The 20,587-nt window shown below is 41.2% G+C and overlaps 3 protein-coding genes and 1 long non-coding RNA gene across 6 annotated transcripts in view; 1 reads left to right on the forward strand and 3 right to left on the reverse strand.

The window, feature by feature from the left end:
- The window catches only part of LOC138978894 (uncharacterized), a 32,787-nt gene extending 29,837 nt beyond the window's left edge, over nt 1-2,950 (forward strand). The window contains exon 18 of the mRNA XM_070351702.1: nt 205-2,950. Within this exon, the coding sequence (XP_070207803.1) occupies nt 205-494 (290 nt within the window). The 3' untranslated portion in view covers nt 495-2,950. The remainder of the gene's footprint in view (nt 1-204) is intronic.
- A 295-nt stretch (nt 2,951-3,245) lies between these two features.
- On the reverse strand, nt 3,246-7,779 carry LOC138978895 (uncharacterized). Its single transcript, XM_070351703.1, has 3 exons — nt 7,361-7,779; nt 5,175-5,330; nt 3,246-4,340 (listed from the first exon to the last, which is right to left on the reverse strand). Exons 1-3 carry the CDS (start codon nt 7,476-7,478, stop codon nt 3,955-3,957), a joined length of 660 nt encoding a protein of 219 aa, XP_070207804.1. The 5' UTR covers nt 7,479-7,779; the 3' UTR covers nt 3,246-3,954.
- Nucleotides 7,780-8,050: 271 nt separating this feature from the next.
- LOC138978898 (uncharacterized) lies at nt 8,051-18,219 on the reverse strand. Its single transcript, XR_011459837.1, has 2 exons — nt 12,584-18,219; nt 8,051-10,924 (listed from the first exon to the last, which is right to left on the reverse strand). It is a non-coding gene; the product is annotated as an uncharacterized lncRNA (long non-coding RNA).
- A 416-nt stretch (nt 18,220-18,635) lies between these two features.
- The window catches only part of LOC138978896 (protein HtrL-like), a 136,559-nt gene continuing 134,607 nt past the window's right edge, over nt 18,636-20,587 (reverse strand). For all 3 annotated transcript variants that reach the window (XM_070351710.1, XM_070351711.1, XM_070351709.1), the window contains exon 6: nt 18,636-19,013. In XM_070351710.1, coding sequence (XP_070207811.1) covers nt 18,855-19,013 — 159 coding nt within the window. In that variant the 3' untranslated portion in view covers nt 18,636-18,854. The remainder of the gene's footprint in view (nt 19,014-20,587) is intronic.

A 20,587-nucleotide genomic window follows, 5' to 3' on the forward strand; every position in this document is an offset into this window, starting at 1 on the left:
ACGATGATGGTGGTGATGGTAATGACGACAGCTCCAACGATGACGAAGATGTTAATGATGATGACGACGACGTTGTTGTTGTTTTTGTGTTTTTGTGTTGTTGTTGTTGTTTTTGTTGTTGTTGTTGTTGTTGATGTTGATGTCTATGGTGATGATGATGATGATGATGATGATGATGATGATGATGATGATGATGATTTCCAGGAACTGGGTATGGCCAAGGCGTGTACTTCGCCAAGACAGCAGAATATTCAAGTGAAGACAAATACGCCAAGAGAAACAGCAACGGAGAGCGTCACATGTTCTTCTGCAAAGTGCTCGTCGGAAAACTTACGGCAGGCAGCGAGGACATGCGATTTCTTCCGCCGAATGCGAATGACGTCAATATCGCATACGACAGCGCGGTGGATGACGTAGACGATCCTTCCATCTTCGTCATCTTCAAGGACGTGCAAGCTTATCCGGAATACCTTATCGTTTTCAAGGATGATTAAATCTTAATAAACTGTGCATATAAACAGTGCAAATGAATTGTTGTGACAACTTTCCTAGCCCATTAGATAAATCATTTCCGTCTACTTTCATTCAGACTTTCTATGTTATTTAGGCACCTTGCCATGTGTACACTTTTCAGATCAAAGATTTCTGTAAAAGGGGTCACGTGACCGCCGCGCAAATAAGGGTACCCCCCCAAATCAAACAGATATGGCAGAGGACTGGGTGGCCGAGTGGTAACGCACTTGCGCTCGGAAGCGAGAGGTTGCGAGTTCGACCCTGGGTCAGGGCGTTAGCAATTTTCTCCCCCCTTTCCTAACCTAGGTGGTGGGTTCAAGTGCTAGTCTTTCGGATGGGACGAAAAACCGAGGTCCCTTCGTGTACACTACATTGGGGTGTGCACGTTAAAGATCCCACGATTGACAAAAGGGTCTTTCCTGGCAAAATTATATAGGCATAGATTAAAATGTCCACCAAAATACCCGTGTGACTTGGAATAATAGGCCGTGAAAAGTAGGATATGCCACGAAATGGCTGCGATCTGCTGGCCGATGTGAATGCGTGATGTATTGTGTAAAACAATTCCATCTCACACGGCATAAATAAATCCCTGCGCCTTGAATATGTGCGCGATATAAATTGCATAAAAAAAATAGATCCCTGCGCTTAGAACTATACCCACGGAATACGCGCGATATAAGCCTCATATTGATTGATTGATTGATTGATAGAAAGTTTGAATGAAATGACTTACGAATGAAAGTTTTAGTTGGGGTACGACATTTGTAAAACAATGAACAATCCGTCTTTCATTTTCAGAAGCTTGGATATGGTTAGAAAATAATTTTCATTTGGGGTGAGACTGAGGGTCACAATATCTGAATTCACGCACGCGCATGAAATACGCTGCGTGTTTAATATACTCATAATTCATCATTTATTGTTTTAACCATTTGTTATTTTGTATTTTGGTAATTCTGTTTAGCAGCATTTTGGTTTGCGTGACTGTCGGTGCTCTGTTGAGGGATAACAATCGTGCATCAGGAGGCTAGGTGGTGATTGTAAATGTAGGCCCTACATCTGTGATAGAGTTATACATTTATGTTTTTGTTAATGATATCAAATATAAATTATTTTATATGGTTTTGTTGTCCTTCACAAAAAATATATCATAGATTATGTTATTGAGATAATAAAAACACAGACAAAATAAAAAATTCGTATACATGTCATTTTATTTAAATGTTCTATTTCGTTAGAGGCCCGTACATTTGACAATCTGGCAAACTTTAGGGATACAAATATTCAGTTACAGGGTTCACGTGACCGCAGCTCAAATAAAATCGACTTGAAAAAAACGCAGAGTACTCTTAATTCAGAATAGACACAACTTGGCAACGTTTACTTTAAGTTACATACGGGATGAAAGTCAAATCAATTATCTATCCAGAACAGTTTGTTTCTTGTTTATTGCTATCTTGCGTATTTCTCATGTTATACTATTCCTACCGATGCACGTGTCGATCATAAGAGCAGTCGTGAACGGGAGGTATTTGCGTCAAGTTTGAGGGGTACCACAACTAACAGCACTATACTAGACGGGCGCAGTGGCATAGTGGATAAAACATCGGTCTCTTGATCGGAAGGTCGTGAGTTCAAATCCCGGTCGCTACCGCCTGGTGGGTAAAGGATGGAGATTTTTCAGATCTCCCAGGTCAACTCATGTGCAGACTTGCTAGTGCCTTAATCCCCTTTGTGTGTACACGCAAACACAAGACCAAGTACGCACGGAAAAGATCCTGTAATCCATGTCAGAGTTCGGTGGGTTAGGGAAACACGAATATACCCAGCATGCTTCCTCCGAAAGCGGCGTATGGCTGCCTTAATGGCAGGGTAAAAACGGTCATACACGTAAAAACCCACTCGTGTATAAACATGAGTGAACGTGGGAGTTTCAGCCCATGAACGACGAGGAAGAAGAAGAAGAACTATACTGCAGGAATGACATGGTCATTAGATCTTGAAAGATTCGATGCAATGCAGGATCTTATGGCAACTTATGCATACATACTCAGAGAACTTCAGGTAGCATTTCAAATGTGTATTATATTGTATTGTATTGTATTGTCTTGAATTTTATTACTTATCTAACAATTAATGCAAACAAAGAGAAACAAAACAAAAGAAACAAAACACAGAAACCTTATTGTAACACTCGGTGTAACGCAATGAGCAAAATACTTGAATGTTCAGTAATTGAGATGAGTTTTACAATACAAAGGTGACTACTATTTGAGTGGCAATAACCGAGGATTTTGAAACAATACCCTAAGCAAGTTAGGACAATTAAACAAGGGAGAACAATCATATGAGCATACTTTAAACCTCGCCATTCCACGCGTAAGCTTTTGTAGAATGTAGGCCTATGCCTTCAAATAAACATGATGGAAATGTAGGCTCTTGTTTTGATTATCATTTTCTGTCTCCTCGGCTGCTTTTGTCCTTGTATGTTTAGTTTTAAAAAGTGCATGCAAGTAGACTTACTGGAACACCCTTACCTCGCACACGCACGCAACTACATGCGCGCGCGCACACTCGCCAGCCCACCTCTCAAACAGTGTGTGTGAGTGTATGTGTGTGTGTGTGTGTGTGTGTGTGTGTGCGTGTGTGTGTGTGTGTGTGTGTGTGTGTGTGTGTGTGTGTGTGTGTGTGAAAGTGTATATGTGTATATGAAAGTGTCTTCAGTCAGCTTTTGTAGCAAACGTTTTATTATGTTCAAACAAAGTAAACATTTACAAATGAACCCATACGAAAACCACACACATTATTCACCAACGGTCTAACGTATATCTATCACAGATGGTCATCCTCTTCATAGCTATTTATGTTTACACTGGAAATAAGAGTTAACAAAATATCAAAACTAGTTGCACATTTATAAAGGCAAACATGAATGAAATATCTCAATATTGCCAGAACTCGCAAAGGGGCATTCTTAGCGCAAGAAAATGCACAATTTCCAATCAATACCCAATTAGATATATTGACAATGTTCAGAACAATGCAAAGAGTACATAAATCAACAACAACAAAACCTGATGATAGTTTCCTAATCTTCATGCCATGTGTGCCCATTGCATCAACAAATTCGTGGATTTTCTCAGACAATTTTTTACTCACACGAATATAAAGTATCCGATTCTAAACTGAACACATTTTCTAACTCAAAAGAACAAAAGTGAATTGTAGAGACTTTGTTGAACGTTTCAGATATTTTAAATTCATGTAAAGAATAAGAGAAAGTTCAAGGCACTTAACAGAATTAGTAACTATTTCAAAGGCATTCAGCCATCACAAGCCGGATACCTGCATTACTCGCATAAAAAGGAAAATCAGATCTCTCCCTTTGCCTTTAAAAAGGAACGCTAAACCTAGCAAGTTCAGCAAGTAAGTAAACTATCACATGACTCTTCCAAACTTTTCAAACGAACTGCCACTACCTTTCTTTTTGGTCGCCTGCGACTGACTAGAATGTCCACCAATGACAAGATGTTTAAGACTCGAGGCCCCGCCTCTTGGGTTGTTATCGCGATGCTGATTGGCCGAACCCTGAAGGCAAGGCTGCTTCCCTGAGATCTGCTGACGCGTTGGGCAACGTGACTGGATCTGATTGGCTGAAATCTCGCAGCGAATGTCGACAAAGTTATGCCATTGGACGGGACCCCTAACGGACACAACGTCAAGGGAGGCAACTGGGTAGAAGTGATCGCTGTGGTGTCGCTTGGAAGGGATGTGGATGTTGTCACTACACACTTGGCACATGAGCACACCTTCCAAGATCTCGTCTGAAAATAAACCATTTATTCAAAGAATTACAAATAACAATGCCGCATTCAATCGATTGAATCAATGTAGCACAACAAGCTATGCGTTTTAATTAGCGTGCTGTTAAAAAAAGTGTAAGATCTGAAAATCATCCTCGAGCGGTCAAAGATTTAGTTACATTTTTAAAAACAGTGTCCCAAATTAACTCATCTCGTAAACAGTCCATTATCTAGTCATATCGTTTGAATCTGAAAAGGAAAGTTTGATTTTAAAAACCAAAGTCGACACTATCGCCTTTTGTAGCGAGTGTAGCTCATGCAGTTTTAACACTCTGCCACAGTTATCTTCGTAGCTTCGAACCTTGCAACTACTTCCTTGAATTTGGGACAGTCTTCGTGAATTGATCCAAGATATAGATTTATACTACCTGTCATAAAAACAACAACTAGGCAGATGTGTTTGAGTGCAGCTCTTGGTGATGAGGCCTTAAATGGTAAAACCGTTATATGACTGGAAAGGCCATCCATTCCCCTACCATTATCAACGCACAGATTGATTCTACATAAGGCCGTGTCTGTTTCTGTTGTTCTTATTTTATGTCGATTTTAACGTGGGAACCTTGTTTATGTGAATTTGATTTTGTGAGATACACGTGTTGTAGGTACCATTGTACAGACACTGCTTTATGCAAACTCAATCTGTTCGTTGGACATGGTGGGGAAATGCAGGGCCTTTTCTGTCACATAGCTTGTTTATAATTACGGTCTCATCACAACGATGTGCACCCAAAACGTGTTAGCCTAATTTTTTTAAATTTTTTTTTTAACTTAGGGGTAGTATAAAACTTTACTCACCTTTTGAGTCTTCCATGGAACACAAAGCGCAGACGACAGCTGCCTCATCCGCGCCACACACTCGACACTCGCAGTGGTGAGAGGTTAACACCGACTGAGCTATCGTGCACGCAGGGTGGAAGCGTTGATGACAGGTCAGACATATGGGTACCTCTCCTGCAAAGACATAATTTATATCGTACATATAATAACTAGATGAATACCCGCTTCGCCAGGTACGGCTGCGCCGGGAAGAAGTTGAGCCGAATACCCGGCTGCGCCGGTGACCCGGCCGGCGCACCGCACGGAGGAAGGGAGACAAACGAGGCTGAAAACACCGGAGAAGATAAGGAAGAGTTACTGGGAATGGACCGAGAGAAAAACCAAAATCGGTTCAGCGCTGCGCGCTGAGAGCACGTGTTGAAATATCTCATCGATGAGGTTGTGTCCGAGGTGTAGCTGAATACGGTCTCCAAATTTGAAAAAGATCCACCGAGAACTTTGGCTTGGCATCGCGGACACACACACACACACAGACAGACAGACAGACAGACAGACAGACACAAGTCGTATATATATATATAGATTACCCCACAGAAAAGGCAACAATTGTGGGTCAAACGCACACTGCACTGCTTCCCGTGTGAACAGTTGGGATAAGACCACACTACCCCCAAAACACACACACACACACACACACACACACACACACACACACACACACACACTTTAACACATGTCAAAAATCACCACCTTGACTGCTTGCTGTGGCGGGGTGGACCTTGTTTATTGAAATAATTTCCGAAAAAGGCACAGTACCTTTTATGAAATTAATTGTTACACAATTTTTTTTTTTTTTAGAGAGCAGACAGGCTGTTCATTTTTGGTATGTGACCAAGTGGAGGGGTGGTCTTATCCCATGTTGAACGCTGGCCAGATCTGAGACTGTGTGCCGAACTGTTTACTTAGGAAGGAGTGTGCCTTTAACGTTGAGGTCTGTCTATGACTATCCTTGACTGTGCGCCTTGAGTCGCCTTGTGGTGAGATATGTGCGCGTTATAAATTCTCGTATTATTATTATTAAGAGAGGGAGGTGTTTGAAAAGATAGGGCTGAGAATCTTGTACAGAATTTTGTACAGCGAACGCGGCCTGAATCCCGAACTACACCGCCTGCAGGACCTTGACAGCTTCATTTAACGCTTGACTTTGGCGCTGGTACATGGTTACTTCCTGACCTAGCTCTCAGGGCTGAGCGAACTTTATTTTCATGACTGAGAGATCGAGGGGAAAAATAAACGCCTCGCGCGACATAGATTCGAACCCACAAGACCGAGATTTCGGGCTGTTGGCCTGTGAGATTGGTAAAATCCTCACCATCAACCGATAGGACACAGCCGCCTATTAACATATATCAACATTTCTATAGTCCGGTGTCACGAACTGAAAACTCTGCCTGAACAATCCTTCTCATTGCGGTCAATGCGCATGCGCTAACATGGGGAGATTAATCAACCTAACCCTAACCCTAATCCTAATAGTAATCCTAACCCTAACCCATGGTTCGTTCGGTCAAAGGGTCGCATTTTTTAAGTCCAAGATTGGCGCATGCGCATTGACCGCAATGAGAAGGATTGTTCAGCAGAGGTTTCAGTTCGTGACACCGGCTGTTTTTGTACAGAGTGGGATACATTCATTTTGCTGACTTAATTTTGCATGCAGTTAAATTCAGTAAAACATATCCCACTATTTACGGGAATCAGAGGGTATGCTGATATCTGGTATGGGTTTTTAGCAAATACACTCGCAATGACACACAAAACACGCACGCACGAACAAACAAACACACACACCCCGTGACACGTGCAAAAAACACGCACCCAGAAACACACACACATGTGCAAAAACACGCACCCAGATACACACACATGCAAAAACACGCATAATAACAACCACACACCTTACGCAAACATACAGACACGCATACACACAATCACGCACGCACACAATCACGCACATTTTCTCTCCCCATGTCTCACTGAATATTGTGCAAGCATGTCTGCAACTGAAGATACCATGCAGGTAACTCTTTCTATACAATCCAGAGCAACTTCGATTGTTGCTTCGATGTGACCGAGCATCTGTAGAGTCTTCCCTTCAAAAATAACACAGAAAGAGACTGACTGAGTGTTGACATTTCATGACTTACCTCCTTTCAATCGGCGACAGGTCAGAACGTTGACGAAAGGAAAGACTTCGTCGCAGAGAGCGCATTGCCCATGTGCGTCCACGACAGGAATGTCATCTGTTATTGGCCATGAACTCATGATTCAGCAGAAATGATTTGTTGTATGGAGCAGTGGATCCAGCCAACTTTCGCTCTTTCATGGACAATGACGTCAAGAGGCATGACGTATTTGCGTGTTGTTACGGAATCTGATGTTCTTTGTTCTTTGTTGCTGACGACTGATGATTTGGTTGCTCTTGACATTGCAGATAATGGATATTGGGTGTCACAGCTTGTCTCTAGTACACTGGTGTGTGCATTTTTGTATGAATGCCAAACGAATACGTGCTCACGTGTGCGTGTGAAAATGTGTGCGTGAATGTGTGTGTGTGTGCGTGTATGTGAGAATTATTTGTGTAAGCGTGGGTGTAAGTGTGAAAATAATGTGTGTGTCACTGTGTGTGTGTGCGTGTGTGCGTTCGTGCTTGCGTGAGAGAGATTTAGAGAGAGATGGGGTCGGGGAAGTTTGGTTGGGGAGCATGGGGGGGGGGGGGGGGGGGAGGCGATGGGAGTAAGGGGGGGGGGGGGGGGGGGGGCGGGGGGATTGGGGCACAGACAGAGAAAGAAGCAGACAAAAACAGAGGAAAGAAATTAATCAACGACCAAAGTTGCTTATGTTCTTTTTCTTGAATCGACGATTTTATTCAACATCAGTGTAATAATCAAAGAAGCGTAAATCTCAATGATGGCAATAGTTAAAGGCACAGTACGCCTCCCGTAAACCATCACAGATACTGTCAGGCTTTTACACACAGTAGGCCGACAAACACCCTTTCATTTACACACTCACCGCTTTTGAACATCCTAGGTGCCCTACGTAAAGAGCGAGCAATTTTCAAAGAATTAAATTTGCGGATTGTCTGATAACAAAACTTGACTAAATGTAAACAAGTCGCGTAAGGCGAAAATACAACATTTAGTCAAGCTGTCGAACTCACAGAATGAAACTGAACGCACTGCAATTTTTCAGCAAGACCGTATACTCGTAGCATCGTCAGTCCACCGCTTGTGGCAAAGGCAGTGAAATTGACAAGAAGAGCGGGGTAGTAGTTGCGCTGAGAAGGATAGCACGCTTTTCTGTACCTCTCTTCGTTTTAACTTTCTGAGCGTGTTTTTAATCCAAACATATCATATCTATATGTTTTTGGAATCAGGAACCGACAAGGAATAAGATGAAAGTGTTTTTAAATTGATTTCGAAAATTTAATTTTGATCATAATTTTTATATTTTTAATTTTCAGAGCTTGTTTTTAATCCAAATATAACATATTTATATGTTTTTGGAATCAGGAAATGATGAAGAATAGGATGAACGTAAATTTGGATCGTTTTATCATTTTTTTTAAAATTTTCAGATTTTTAATGACCAAAGTCATTAATTAATTTTTAAGCCACCAAGCTGAAATGCAATACCGAAGTCCGGCCTTCGTCGAAGATTGCTTGGCCAAAATTTAATCAATTTGATTGAAAAATGAGGGTGCCGCCTCAACCTTTACAAAAAGCCGGATATGACGTCATGAAAGACATTTATCGAAAAAATGAAAACAACGTCTGGGGATATCATACCCAGGAACTCTCATGTCAAATTTCATAAAGATCGGTCCAGTAGTTTAGTCTGAATCGCTCTACACACACACACGCACAGACAGACACACACACACACACACACCACGACCCTCGTCTCGATTCTCCCTCTATGTTAAAACATTTAGTCAAAACTTGACTAAATGTAAAAAGTTAAAAGAATACTGGATCACACGGGTTCACGATGGCTCAGGGGTAAGATAAACCACGCAAAAATAAATTCTTTGAAAATTGCTCGTTCTCAAGCTGTGAGTGTTTAAATGAAAGGGCCGTGTATTTACTGTGTCTAAAAGCCTGACAATATCTGTGATGGTTTACTGTGCCTTTAAGTAAAACATAGGCTAAACGAGTAAACAAAAACAAAATAAAATAAATGTTCTTTGCAATTAATACATACACATGGTGGATTACTCACATAGCAAGGACAACGCATGGACGTAACATAACTCGCATTTCGTTTCTGTGTAAAAATTCCACATATGCATACTAATTTATATTGCAATTAATCTTTGCGTTAACGAGGCTGATCGATCTGGAACACATTTTGAAATGCACGATCATTTTCAACAACCAATACGAGAGTACAAAGGCAAAACACAACGACAGCCAGATACATACATTTACATAGCTGAACACAATGCCTAACGCCCCCCCCCCCACACACACACACAACTTGCACTAACGTTACAATTATACAAAACAAAATCAAAATGTCCAAACAATTAAAACAAGTTATTGCGAACACGATCAAATCACCAAAGACAAATGGAACCAGCACGGTTTTGATCGTGAAACATTTTTAGACTTAACAAACTTTATAATCTCAACTGAGCAATTCGATTGTGCATGTGGTGTAAATACATACAACATAAAACTGAGCAACATATCTTGTTTTGATCTCCGTTCATACCTCACACATCCATTCTCAGCAATGAGGTGCAATTTTGACATAGGAATAGACAATGTTCAGAAATAACCCTGTCGAGTTTTTATGAGTTGTGGAAGAGTTGGTCTTCCTCGTGTTCCCCTTCGTTTTTCATGGAAACACCGAGTCAAGGTACACGTAACATTGTAGACGTATTACTAGCGAACGAAATCATGCGATCGACTGACATCCAGGGGCGGAGCAGTTAAGCCAGAGGGGGGGGGGGGGGGGGGGGGGGGGGTTACAACATGGGGGGCTTGAAGCTGAAGAATTTTAGCTATCTTATAAACAATTTGTGGCTTATCCTTGATTTTAAACATGATCAACTGGTGTCAGCAGCCACTCATTATTACACCCCCGGTATAGGGGTGTGTATAGGTTTCGCTCGATGTGTTTGTTTGTTTGTTTGGGTGTGTGTTTGTGTTCGCATATAGATCTCAAGAATGAACGGACCGATCGTCACCAAACTTGGTGAACAGGTTCTATACATTCCTGAGACGGTCCTTACAAAAATTGGGACCAATCAAACACACGGTTAGGGAGTTATTGGTGGATTAAGATTCTACAAGGACTTATAGAGGGACATATTAATGGTCAAAGGGAAATAACCTTCTCAGTTGGTGGCAGTGAGAATGGTTATTTCGCTTTGACCTACTGGGGTGTTTTTCCTACCTCGGAGGAATTTCTTGTTTTTTTTAAAGTTAGTATCAAATAATGGCAATTTACAGACAGAAAAGTTTTTTGGTTTTTTTTCAGACAAAAAAAAAATCTATTTTTTGGACAGCTGGGAGGGGGTGGGGGGGGGGGGGGGGGGGGTGGGGTCCGGAACCCCTGTAATACCACGAACTACACCACAACTCATATAAACCCAACAGTTATTTTCGGAATTCGTCTTTTGATAAAAAGTGAACTGGCAAAGTCGATGAATAGTGATCGAGCACAGGATACTTAAAGCCATATGTACTCGATGACTATAGCTCTTTCTCACTAGCGAGGCCGGAGGTGTGCACGAGTTTCGTCCCTTTGGTTCGGTAAGTTCCGGTTAAGATAGAGGCGGCAGTCGAGCGCATGAACGTGAAAGAATTGAAAGATTTTCTTCGGAAACATGGCCAACTTGTCAGTGGAAAAAAAGAAGAATTAGTGCGCAGAGCAAGAGGCACGTTTCAGCTGCGAAAAGATGGCAAGGATGCTATCGATAATGCTGTGGAAACAAATGATTCAAGTTAGCATTTGACAGACCACTTCGACTGTCAGTGTCACGAACTTGTAGCCTATGTGTTAAATGTTATCAATAATTATTGAGCACACGCGGAATTTGTGCGTGAATCAGTGAGTCCTTTTGATGCTTGGTAGTCATGCATTTATTGTTGTTAACTGGATGTGCGTGTTGTCTAAGGCTAATGTCAGACGGAGCTCGCAAAACACGAAACAAAAGCCGAACAAAAGCAAAACAACACACAAAAGCACCATGTTTTGCTTTTGTTCGGCTTTTGTTTCGTGTTTTGCGAGCTCCATCTGACATTAGCCTAAGAGCAGTTTCACATTACCAGTTCATGGCTCTTTAATGTTACTTCAGTTGTTTTACTTTACATTGTTTACCAACTTTGTTAAACTGCTATTGTTTGTATATGTTTTAGATAAATAAAACCCAAACTGTATCAACTGCGTCTGTTGAAGTGTGTGTGATTATCTGTAAAACAAGTCATTCATCAAGCTTCAGATTCATCATGTCTTTATTCTTTGAATACATATATAATTATATAATACACTGCATTGTCGTTCCTCGGCAAATATTTCAGCCAACTGTGATTAAAAAACAAAATGTAATCACACACAGGTAATAAATATTTTTCCCTTAAAAACATAAAAAGCATAGATACACACCACACAAACCCTATTTATAATTTCATGTACATAATCCCACGTTACAAAATAGTGCACTCCTTACAACACACGCTCACACCTGGTTGGTTTGCGTTCAACTTCTCAGACATATTTTAACTGGATACAAAAATTTGGAGTACAAACCAGCATCAGTTTTCATGCATACTAGTTTTATAATTTCTGTCTTCCATGCATTGGGAATGTAAGCATCAATGAGTGACATACACAGAGTCAATGACTGAGATTTATAGTGACACTAGAGACTACAGTCATACTGAGACACGGAAATTCTTACAGCTCATGTGCCTGTTACTGTTTCACACAGACAAGAGCAAAATGCACTAATGATTGAAGGAAGTATGTTGTACAACAACATTCTTTTACACTTTTATGTACATGAACAAATAATACCCATCTGATTAACTAGACGAGAAAGTCACTCTGTCAAGTTGCACAAAATCTTGTCATTTTCTAAAAGAAAGAGTAACACGTAGGCGCTGCTCCCAAGCTCTTTTCAGTTGCTTGTTTGTTGGAAGTGTATGTAGCCTGACAACTCTTCCTTCAATAATTTTTCCACGATAGTTATGTCAAATGACACAGTACTGCTTTCCACCACCACACACTCTGAGCGAGCTTTCTTTCAGTGCAGACGCCATGATGTAGAAGATACCGGAACTAACCCAGCGTTTCTCCTTCGTTGAAGAGCATGGAAAGATAACTCGTACTTGACTAGAAGTGAGAAAGAGCTATACACGCTAATTGCTTTACCAACAGCTGGAGACATGCTAAATTAAGTTCCCTGCAAAATATTGTGGTCTAGGACCCCTTCAATGTTGAGATATGTTAATTTTCATTTTGATCTGGATCGTCCTATTTATAGATTTGCCAACAGAGGTAGCGTTGACGCAAGGGAAATAACTCCGCGTCTTTGTTTACATCCAAAGTTTTTGAGACTCTAAAACAAGCTGTAATGCATGTATATGGTCCGCGCATGGCGACATATCGTCATTACATGGTCTTATGGTGCGTTTGACATCGATTATGGGCAAACTACACTTTGTAAACACGGGAGCGCGTACATATGCCTTTAAACTTACACTGTTTTCCGACAAGATTTCCTGTAAACATGTTCATACAAGTTTCCTTCCAGAACTCAGCATTCTTTTCATAATTTACAGAATGAAACATTATTTTGTGTATGCTTGATCATGAAATAGTACGTATATGTATGCGTACCGTATTTATTACCATTTACTTTAAATGACGATACCAAAGTTCCTTATGTTGTTGAATGGACGATTTAAGTCAACATCAATGAGTATTACCAAAGCAGAACAGTTTTTGGCTCACGTAAGTGTAGCCTATGCGATCATAACTTTGTCTGTCTGTGCGTTTGTGCGTGTGTGTGTGTGTGTGTTTGTGTGTGCGTGCGTGTGTGTGTATGTCTGTGGTAGAAACTCTAACATTTGAAGACGTCACATTACATTGACGTCACATTATGACGTAAGAGGGTTAGACGTCACGCGAAGGAAGTACTGAAAGTCTCGGTCATTATTATTTTGAGCGCGCCGAGACTAGTTGGCAGTCGTGTCCTGTAAGTAGGCTACATGCAGACAGACAGATCTAGATCTAGTGTCTCGCTTTCTTGCACAGTTTCACCTATGCTCTTTCTGTGTGTGTGTGTGTGTGTGTGTGTGTGTGTGTGTGTGTGTGTGTGTGTGTGTGTGTGTGTGTGTGTGTGTGTGTATGTGTGACGGAGTGATTGAGTTTGTGTTACTGTTTGTCGATTTCTTACGTGAGCCTTGATGGCTTCGCCTCTTGTTTTTATGGCAACGATTTCGTGTATATACGCGTATGCATTCCTTCTAAACGACTACAAAGAATACAGGGACACATATACACAGGCTTAGATTGAGCAGCACGCAGGTTGCAGGCAGGCATATTAATTCCCAGTTTACAATTGTGTGCATGTTTAATTCAGAGTTAGATTTTCGACACATATAGAGCGATATATATATAGAAAAGTATTTGTAAAAAAAAAAAAAAAGTCCATTAATAGAGAAGATTAAGAGCAGAGAGAGAAAAAAAAATAGAAAAATGCCCAGTTTACTAGAATGTATTAAAACTAAATTGTCTAAATGTTAAATCGTAGAAGCTGATAATGTCTTGTCTAGTGCTTATCTTAAGCCTGACAGGAATTTAAACAAGAAGGGCAAAGCCCATACGACTCACATGCTTGACCTTGACCTTTACATAACTAAACCTAGCAATGACATCATACACTAAGAACTGCTTTACACATTTTTCCTACCAAAATACATGTGACCTTGACTCAAGGTCATCCAAGATCATGCAACACAAAGCTGTTAATTCAAGACATAGGAAGTACAATGGTGCTTATTGGCTCTTTCTACCATGAGATATGGTCACTTTTAGTGGTTCACTACCTTATTTTGGTCACATTTCATAAGGGTCAAAGTGACCTTGGCCTTGATCATATGTGACCAAATGTGTCTCATGATGAAAGCATAACATGTGCCCCACATAATTTTTAAGTTTGAAACAGTTATCTTCCATAGTTCAGGGTCAAGGTCACTTCAAAATATGTATACAATCCAACTTTGAAGAGCTCCTGTGACCTTGACCTTGAAGCAAGGTAAACCAAACTGGTATCAAAAGATGGGGCTTACTTTGCCCTATATATCATATATAGGTGAGGTATTCAATCTCAAAAACTTCAGAGAAAATGGGAAAAATGTGAAAAATAGCTGTTTTTTAGACAACATTTATGGCCCCTGCAACCTTGACCTTGAAGCAAGGTCAAGATGCTACGTATGTTTTTTGGGGCCTTGTCATCATACAAAATCTTGCCAAATTTGGTACTGATAGACTGAATAGTGTCCAAGAAATATCCAACGTTAAAGTTTTCCGGACGGACGGACGGACGGACGTCCGGACGTCCGGACGGACGGACGGACGGACGACTCGGGTGAGTACATAGACTCACTTTTGCTTCGCATGTGAGTCAAAAAGGTAAAGAAGCCAGCATTGTAGCATCGAGAATCAACTTTTATTATGAGAAATTACAAGAAAAACATCACACATGTGTTACGTTTGTGCTTCGACCTAAAGCAAAAGTCTTTCACACGCGATGAAATTGTATTCCTGTCGTCAGAATAGTAAGAATCGGTAGATCATCTGGTTCCAGTTCGGCTAGTTTCATACACAATAAGTTGGTACTAAAAGCTACGTAAGGTTGGTAGTATGAAATATTGCGAGCTGGAAGTGAATCGGGTTCCTAGTTGTTCACAGCAAGCTGGTACTAAACAATCTTCATAGACCAACTAAAACTAGGTACACAATGTAGTATATATATATAAAGCATTGTTACTAAAGCTATGGTACTAAACAATCTTCATAGACCAACTAAAACTGGGTAAACAGTGTAGCATATATATAAAGCATTGTTACTAAAGCTATGGTACTAAACAATCTTCATAGACCAACTAAAACTTGGTAAACAGTGTAGCATATAAAGCATTGTTACTAAAGCTATGGTACTAAACAATCTTCATAGACCAACTAAAACTTGGTAAACAGTGTAGCATATATATATATATACGTCTTGTGTCTGTGTGTGTGTGTGTGTGTCTGTGTGTCTGTGTATCTGTTTGTGTATTCGCCATGCACGGCCAAAGTTCTCGATGGATCTGCTTCAAATTTGGTGGGCATATTCAGGTTGACCCGGTACAGGACACAACCTGGTCGATATTTCAACACGTGCTCTCAGCGCGCAGCGCTGAACCGATTTTGGTTCCACCTCAGCTACCCGGGCCCCCATACCGACACACCATAGCCGCTACACCACATCACAACGCCAAAGTTCTCGGTGGATCTTTTTCAAATTTGGACACCGTATTCAGCTACACCCCGGACACAATATCATCGATGAGATATTTCAACACGTGCTCTCAGCGCGCAGCGCTGAATCGATTTTGGTTTTTGTGTTCATTTCACCATTATAAGTAACTCTTCCTTATCTTCTCATATTCTCCAGGTTTTCAGCGTTTACCTCCCTTCCTTCGTAATGGTGCACTATAGTGTGAGTGGAGCGTCTTCGGATATTCCCGGCGTTCTGTTACTGTTACTATTTTTAGAAGGTCAACGCAGTGTCCAGAACGTAAATTGGACCCGTAAATTATCCTCACTGTAAAAGTGCAAAGGTCGAATCAATTTATAGCCACGCGAAAAATACACTGTCATCTATCTCTCTATAGATACGGCTTCTCTGTGTTTTTGTGTGTGTGTGTGTGTGTGTGTGTGTGTGTGTGTGTGTGTGTGTGTGTGTGTGTGTGTGTGTGTCTCTATGTGAGCAACACCTGTGCATTGTTCAGTTCTGTTTGTGATGTGGTCTGGCGGCTTTTGTGTAAATTTATGTACTGGCCTTCCTTTTACAAGCCATGACTTGCTCAGTCCTGTTTGAGTGGAGTTCGCCTCCAAAGGTGATTAACACGGTTACATTCGTCGACAAGGATGGGACTCGATATGGTCAGGAATGGCATTATGGCCACTGAATCATTTTCGTGCTGTTCCCATTCCACGAATCTGGGAGGGACCTAAGCTTGGCGGGTCCATTGTTCGGACCCGGCGAAGCCGGCGTACGGCTCTAAGTACTTCTTCCCGGCGAAGCCGGCTACCCGGCGAAGCGGGTATTCATTCTAGTATTATATATATATAAAGCATTGTTACTAAAGCTATGGTTCTAAAACAATCTTCATAGGCCTACTAAAACTGGGTAAACAGTGTAGCATATAATATATTAAAGCATTGTCAGTTGGAAGTTAAGTAGGTTACAATTCGGTTAGTGTCATTCACAACAAGCTTGTATTAATCACATCTACTTAAATATGGCAAAATGAAATCTACTTAAATATGGCGTAATGAAATCTACTTAAATATGGCGAAATGAAGTCTACTTAAATATGGCGTAATGAAATCTGCCCAAGTAAGGCGTAATGAAATCTACCTAAGTATGGCGGAACGAACTCTACGTTAGCTAGTAATGCAGAGATGTAGAGGTTACATGCCGAGTCTCAGTGATTATCATAAATAATGGTCGAAGTTAGCGGATCATGAAAAATGCGAGCTTTAGCGAGCTTTTTCATGACCGCGAACTGAGACCATTATTTTTTATAATCACTGAGACGAGGTGTGTAACCTCTTTATTCCTCCTTTCTTCAGTTATTCAAAGAAAAGAGGAGTTTTTTTGCGAAAGTTTGATCGAATCCTATTCTCTCAACCAGTCAACCTGCGCAGGCGATCGATTAATGCGCGGTTGTATAGTTCCGTGCAAATCATTCCATTCTGTTAACACTTCTTGTCAGTTTTCCTATTTTGGACTAAAATCAAGTACACAGATATGCTGTTATTCTGCTGTGGCGGCAAAGGCAGATATTGTGTGTTCTGTATATGTTTTGGTATCGCTTAGGATAATGCTTTTTCGTCAAATGGGACTAGCAGACGAACTTTTGCACCCGTGTTCTAACGTTAAAAACTGTATGAAGTTCAGTTTTCTGGGGAAAATAGTGCATGAAACCCCTTTATGTTGTTTAAATTGATGAGATGTGTGCATTTGGTTGCGTGTGATCTGTTTATTAAATGAAATATTGTTGAAAACTGACCGTCGGATTGCAGTCTGTTGTCGAAGGAACTGAGTGAAAAGAAGGGGAACTACTCTTGTCGCTAGACAAAGTATGAGTTACTTGCCTTGGGAAATTGCTTGTGATGAACGGCTTGAGCACGGCAGATGAGATTCAGAAAACAACCCAACTCATGGATTTTATATGGAGATTCATGTGTTCAGGCCTGTAGTTGTTAATTTAAATGCGGTATGTTTGTATTGTTTGCTCCAGAGATGTATACTTCGTACATTAGAGCGTTCGGAACTTTTCAGTCGCAAAAAGTAGTACCGAAACAGAACAACCTCTCAACCCATTGCACTATCGAGGATTCAGGCTGTTGCTGGGTCGTTATTTGTTTGGTTGCTGGGTCATTATCGAAAAATAACTACCCCTACAAGTTTACAGAGGTAAAGAAGCAGAGGGGGGAATAAATTGTAGTTTGTTGCCCCACAGTCTATGTTACATCTTCGTTCTGTTTTAGATCTGTACGCTTTTATGTGAGTTCTGTTTTATTGTCAGACTTTTTATGTGTGGCACCGCCCTGATATGGCCCTTCGTGGTCGGCTGGGCGTTAAGCAAAACAAATAAACATGTGTAACTATGTGTCTATTACTTATCTTACGTGTTTTTTTTTGTTTTTTTTCCATCTTTAAAAAAAAATTTCTAGATTATTTTATATAACTATAAGTGGTCGTTGTCTATGAATTGTTTTTGGCTCACGTAAGTGTAGCCTATGCGATCGTAACTTTGTCTGTCTGTGCGTGCGTGCGTGCGTGCGTCTGTGCGTGTGTATGTCTGTGGTAGAAACTCTAACATTTGAAGACGTCACATTACATTGACGTCACATTATGACGTAAGAGGGTTAGACGTCACGCGAAGGAAGTACTGACAGTCTCGGTCATTATTATTTTGAGCGCGCCGAGACTAGTTGGCAGTCGTGTCCTTGTAAGTAGGCTACATGCAGACAGACAGATCTAGATCTAGTGTCTCGCTTTCTTGCACAGTTTCACCTATGCTCTTTCTGTGTGTGTGTGTGTGTGTGTGTGTGTGTGTGACGGAGTGATTGAGTTTGTGTTACTGTTTGTCGATTTCTTACGTGAGCCTTGATGGCTTCGCCTTATTTTTAATGCTTGTATGCTATTTCTTACGAGAAAACTTTTTATGTAAAATGTTAAATTTTAATGTCTAATGTAAAGCGCCATGAGACTGCCATTCGGCGGTGAACAGCGCTATAAAAGAATGTTTTTTTAGTGTTATTATTATTAGTAAGGGAAATATGGATGAATGAAATCTATAAGTTGAATACACAGTCAGAACCTATATAACTGTGTGTATGACGTGATCATGACGTAACGGCGCGTCCTTCATGAAGTAACGGCGCGTCCTTCATGACGTAAGCTATGTAGAACCAGTCCCAACCAGATCCCGTTGTGTAAGGCTGTAGTTGTACTCTCGGTTTAAACTTATCGTGGAAACTGGCCTGGTTCATAATGTAAATGACCTGTCACAAAAGGAAACAATCTGAAACAGCTTTGAACTAAAAAAAATAGTCCAGGGGTGTTATGTATGAGTGACGTCTAAACGTTTAGGCGGCGTGCAAACAGCGAGTGCCGCCAACCGCGAGGTACACGGTATGCACGGGTGGCGACTACACGCTTGTACCACCGAAACTGGCGACTAAATTTAGACGTGCTCCGGAGGTCGTCTAAATGGTTTACACGCCGACTTCAGCGAACAGAATGGCCATTTTCATGGTTTTCCGCCATCAAAGTCGACGAATTTTGCGCCGTAATCGTTTTTAGACAGAACCCAATAGTTGGAAGTGCTGGACTAAAAAGATTTTTTTTTTGCGAGATTCACTTCCCTTGTCATATTATTTTAGAACCAACACCGATAAGATTAGCGAAGACATCTTTGATTCGTTTCAGCGCAAAGTAGCACTGACCCATATTTCACTGCTCTCCGTCTCTGAATAGTCGAACTCACCGTGCGAGGAAGCGGGAGGATGTTATCGAATGACCCTAGCGCATGCGCAAAGGAAGGAATTCCTCGTTATAAAAATAGATTGACTGGTGACCTTGCTTTACACGGCAACTTGAAAGTCGGCGGTCTGGTCGTCACCCGTGCATACCGACTGAGCGCCTGCGGTAGGTGGCGACTTTCAAGTCATGACTTCGCTGAAGTCGGCGTGTACTTTACACGGCACTCATGCATAACTCCCCTGGGAAAACATGCAACGTTAACAGTAAGACAGACAGACAGACAGACAGAGAAACAGAGATAAACATACTCTTAGGGAGGGAGGGGGGGGGGGGGGGTCGAGTGTAAACAATTGGACAGACAGATGTTCTGTCTGAGTTAGTCTGGAAGATGGCTTTCTTGATTCCAACGACAGAGGTTGGCAAGTCAAGATTTTTCTGAATGGGCTTGGGGTGGGGTGGGGTGGGGTGGGGTGGGGTGGGGGAGGTTGGGGGAGACAATACGAGAGTATGGTAGTAACACACTATGACTTGAAGGTAAGAGTTTCATTTCATGCCAAATGCGGCTACACCCCAAATTGTTTGTTTGTTTAACGCCCAGTCCACCACGAAGGGTTATATCAGGGCGGTGCTGCTTTGACATTTAACGTGCGCCACACACAAGACAGAAGTCGCAGCACAGGCTTCATGTCTCACCCAGTCACATTATTCTGACACCGGACCAACCAGTCCTAGCACTAACCCCATAATGCCAGACGCCAGGCGGAGCAGCCACTAGATTGCCAATTTTAAAGTCTTAAAGAATAAATCACACACACACCGCCCCCCCCCTCCATATAACAGGGTGGTAACCAAAAAACCGCCCTATTTTCTTTTTGATCTCATTTTTGACTGCGAAGAGAGATTTAGAAAACAAATCCACCAAACAATAGCCGAATGATGGGAGATTATGTCTTGGAAATTAGGTATAAATTGGTCTTTCCTTAGTAGTTGATAATATAATAATATAATGATAACAATAATGACAGCTTATATAGCGCAAACCACAGTGAAGTATGCTCTCCACGCTTTACATATTAACTATGAATAAAACCAT

Source organism: Littorina saxatilis, linkage group LG10 (assembly GCF_037325665.1).
Source record: "Littorina saxatilis isolate snail1 linkage group LG10, US_GU_Lsax_2.0, whole genome shotgun sequence".
NCBI classification, from domain to species: Eukaryota; Metazoa; Mollusca; class Gastropoda; order Littorinimorpha; family Littorinidae; genus Littorina; species Littorina saxatilis.

Bases quoted from the DNA above. Each gene is read 5' to 3' on its own strand.
- LOC138978895 (XM_070351703.1), bottom strand. From the start codon at position 7,478: ATGAGTTCATGGCCAATAACAGATGACATTCCTGTCGTGGACGCACAT. The intron at 5,331-7,360 runs GTAAGTCATGAA...ATGTCTTTGCAG, and splicing joins CTGTCGCCGATTGAAAGGAG to GAGAGGTACCCATATGTCTG. The intron at 4,341-5,174 runs GTGAGTAAAGTT...GTTTATTTTCAG, and splicing joins TTCCATGGAAGACTCAAAAG to ACGAGATCTTGGAAGGTGTG.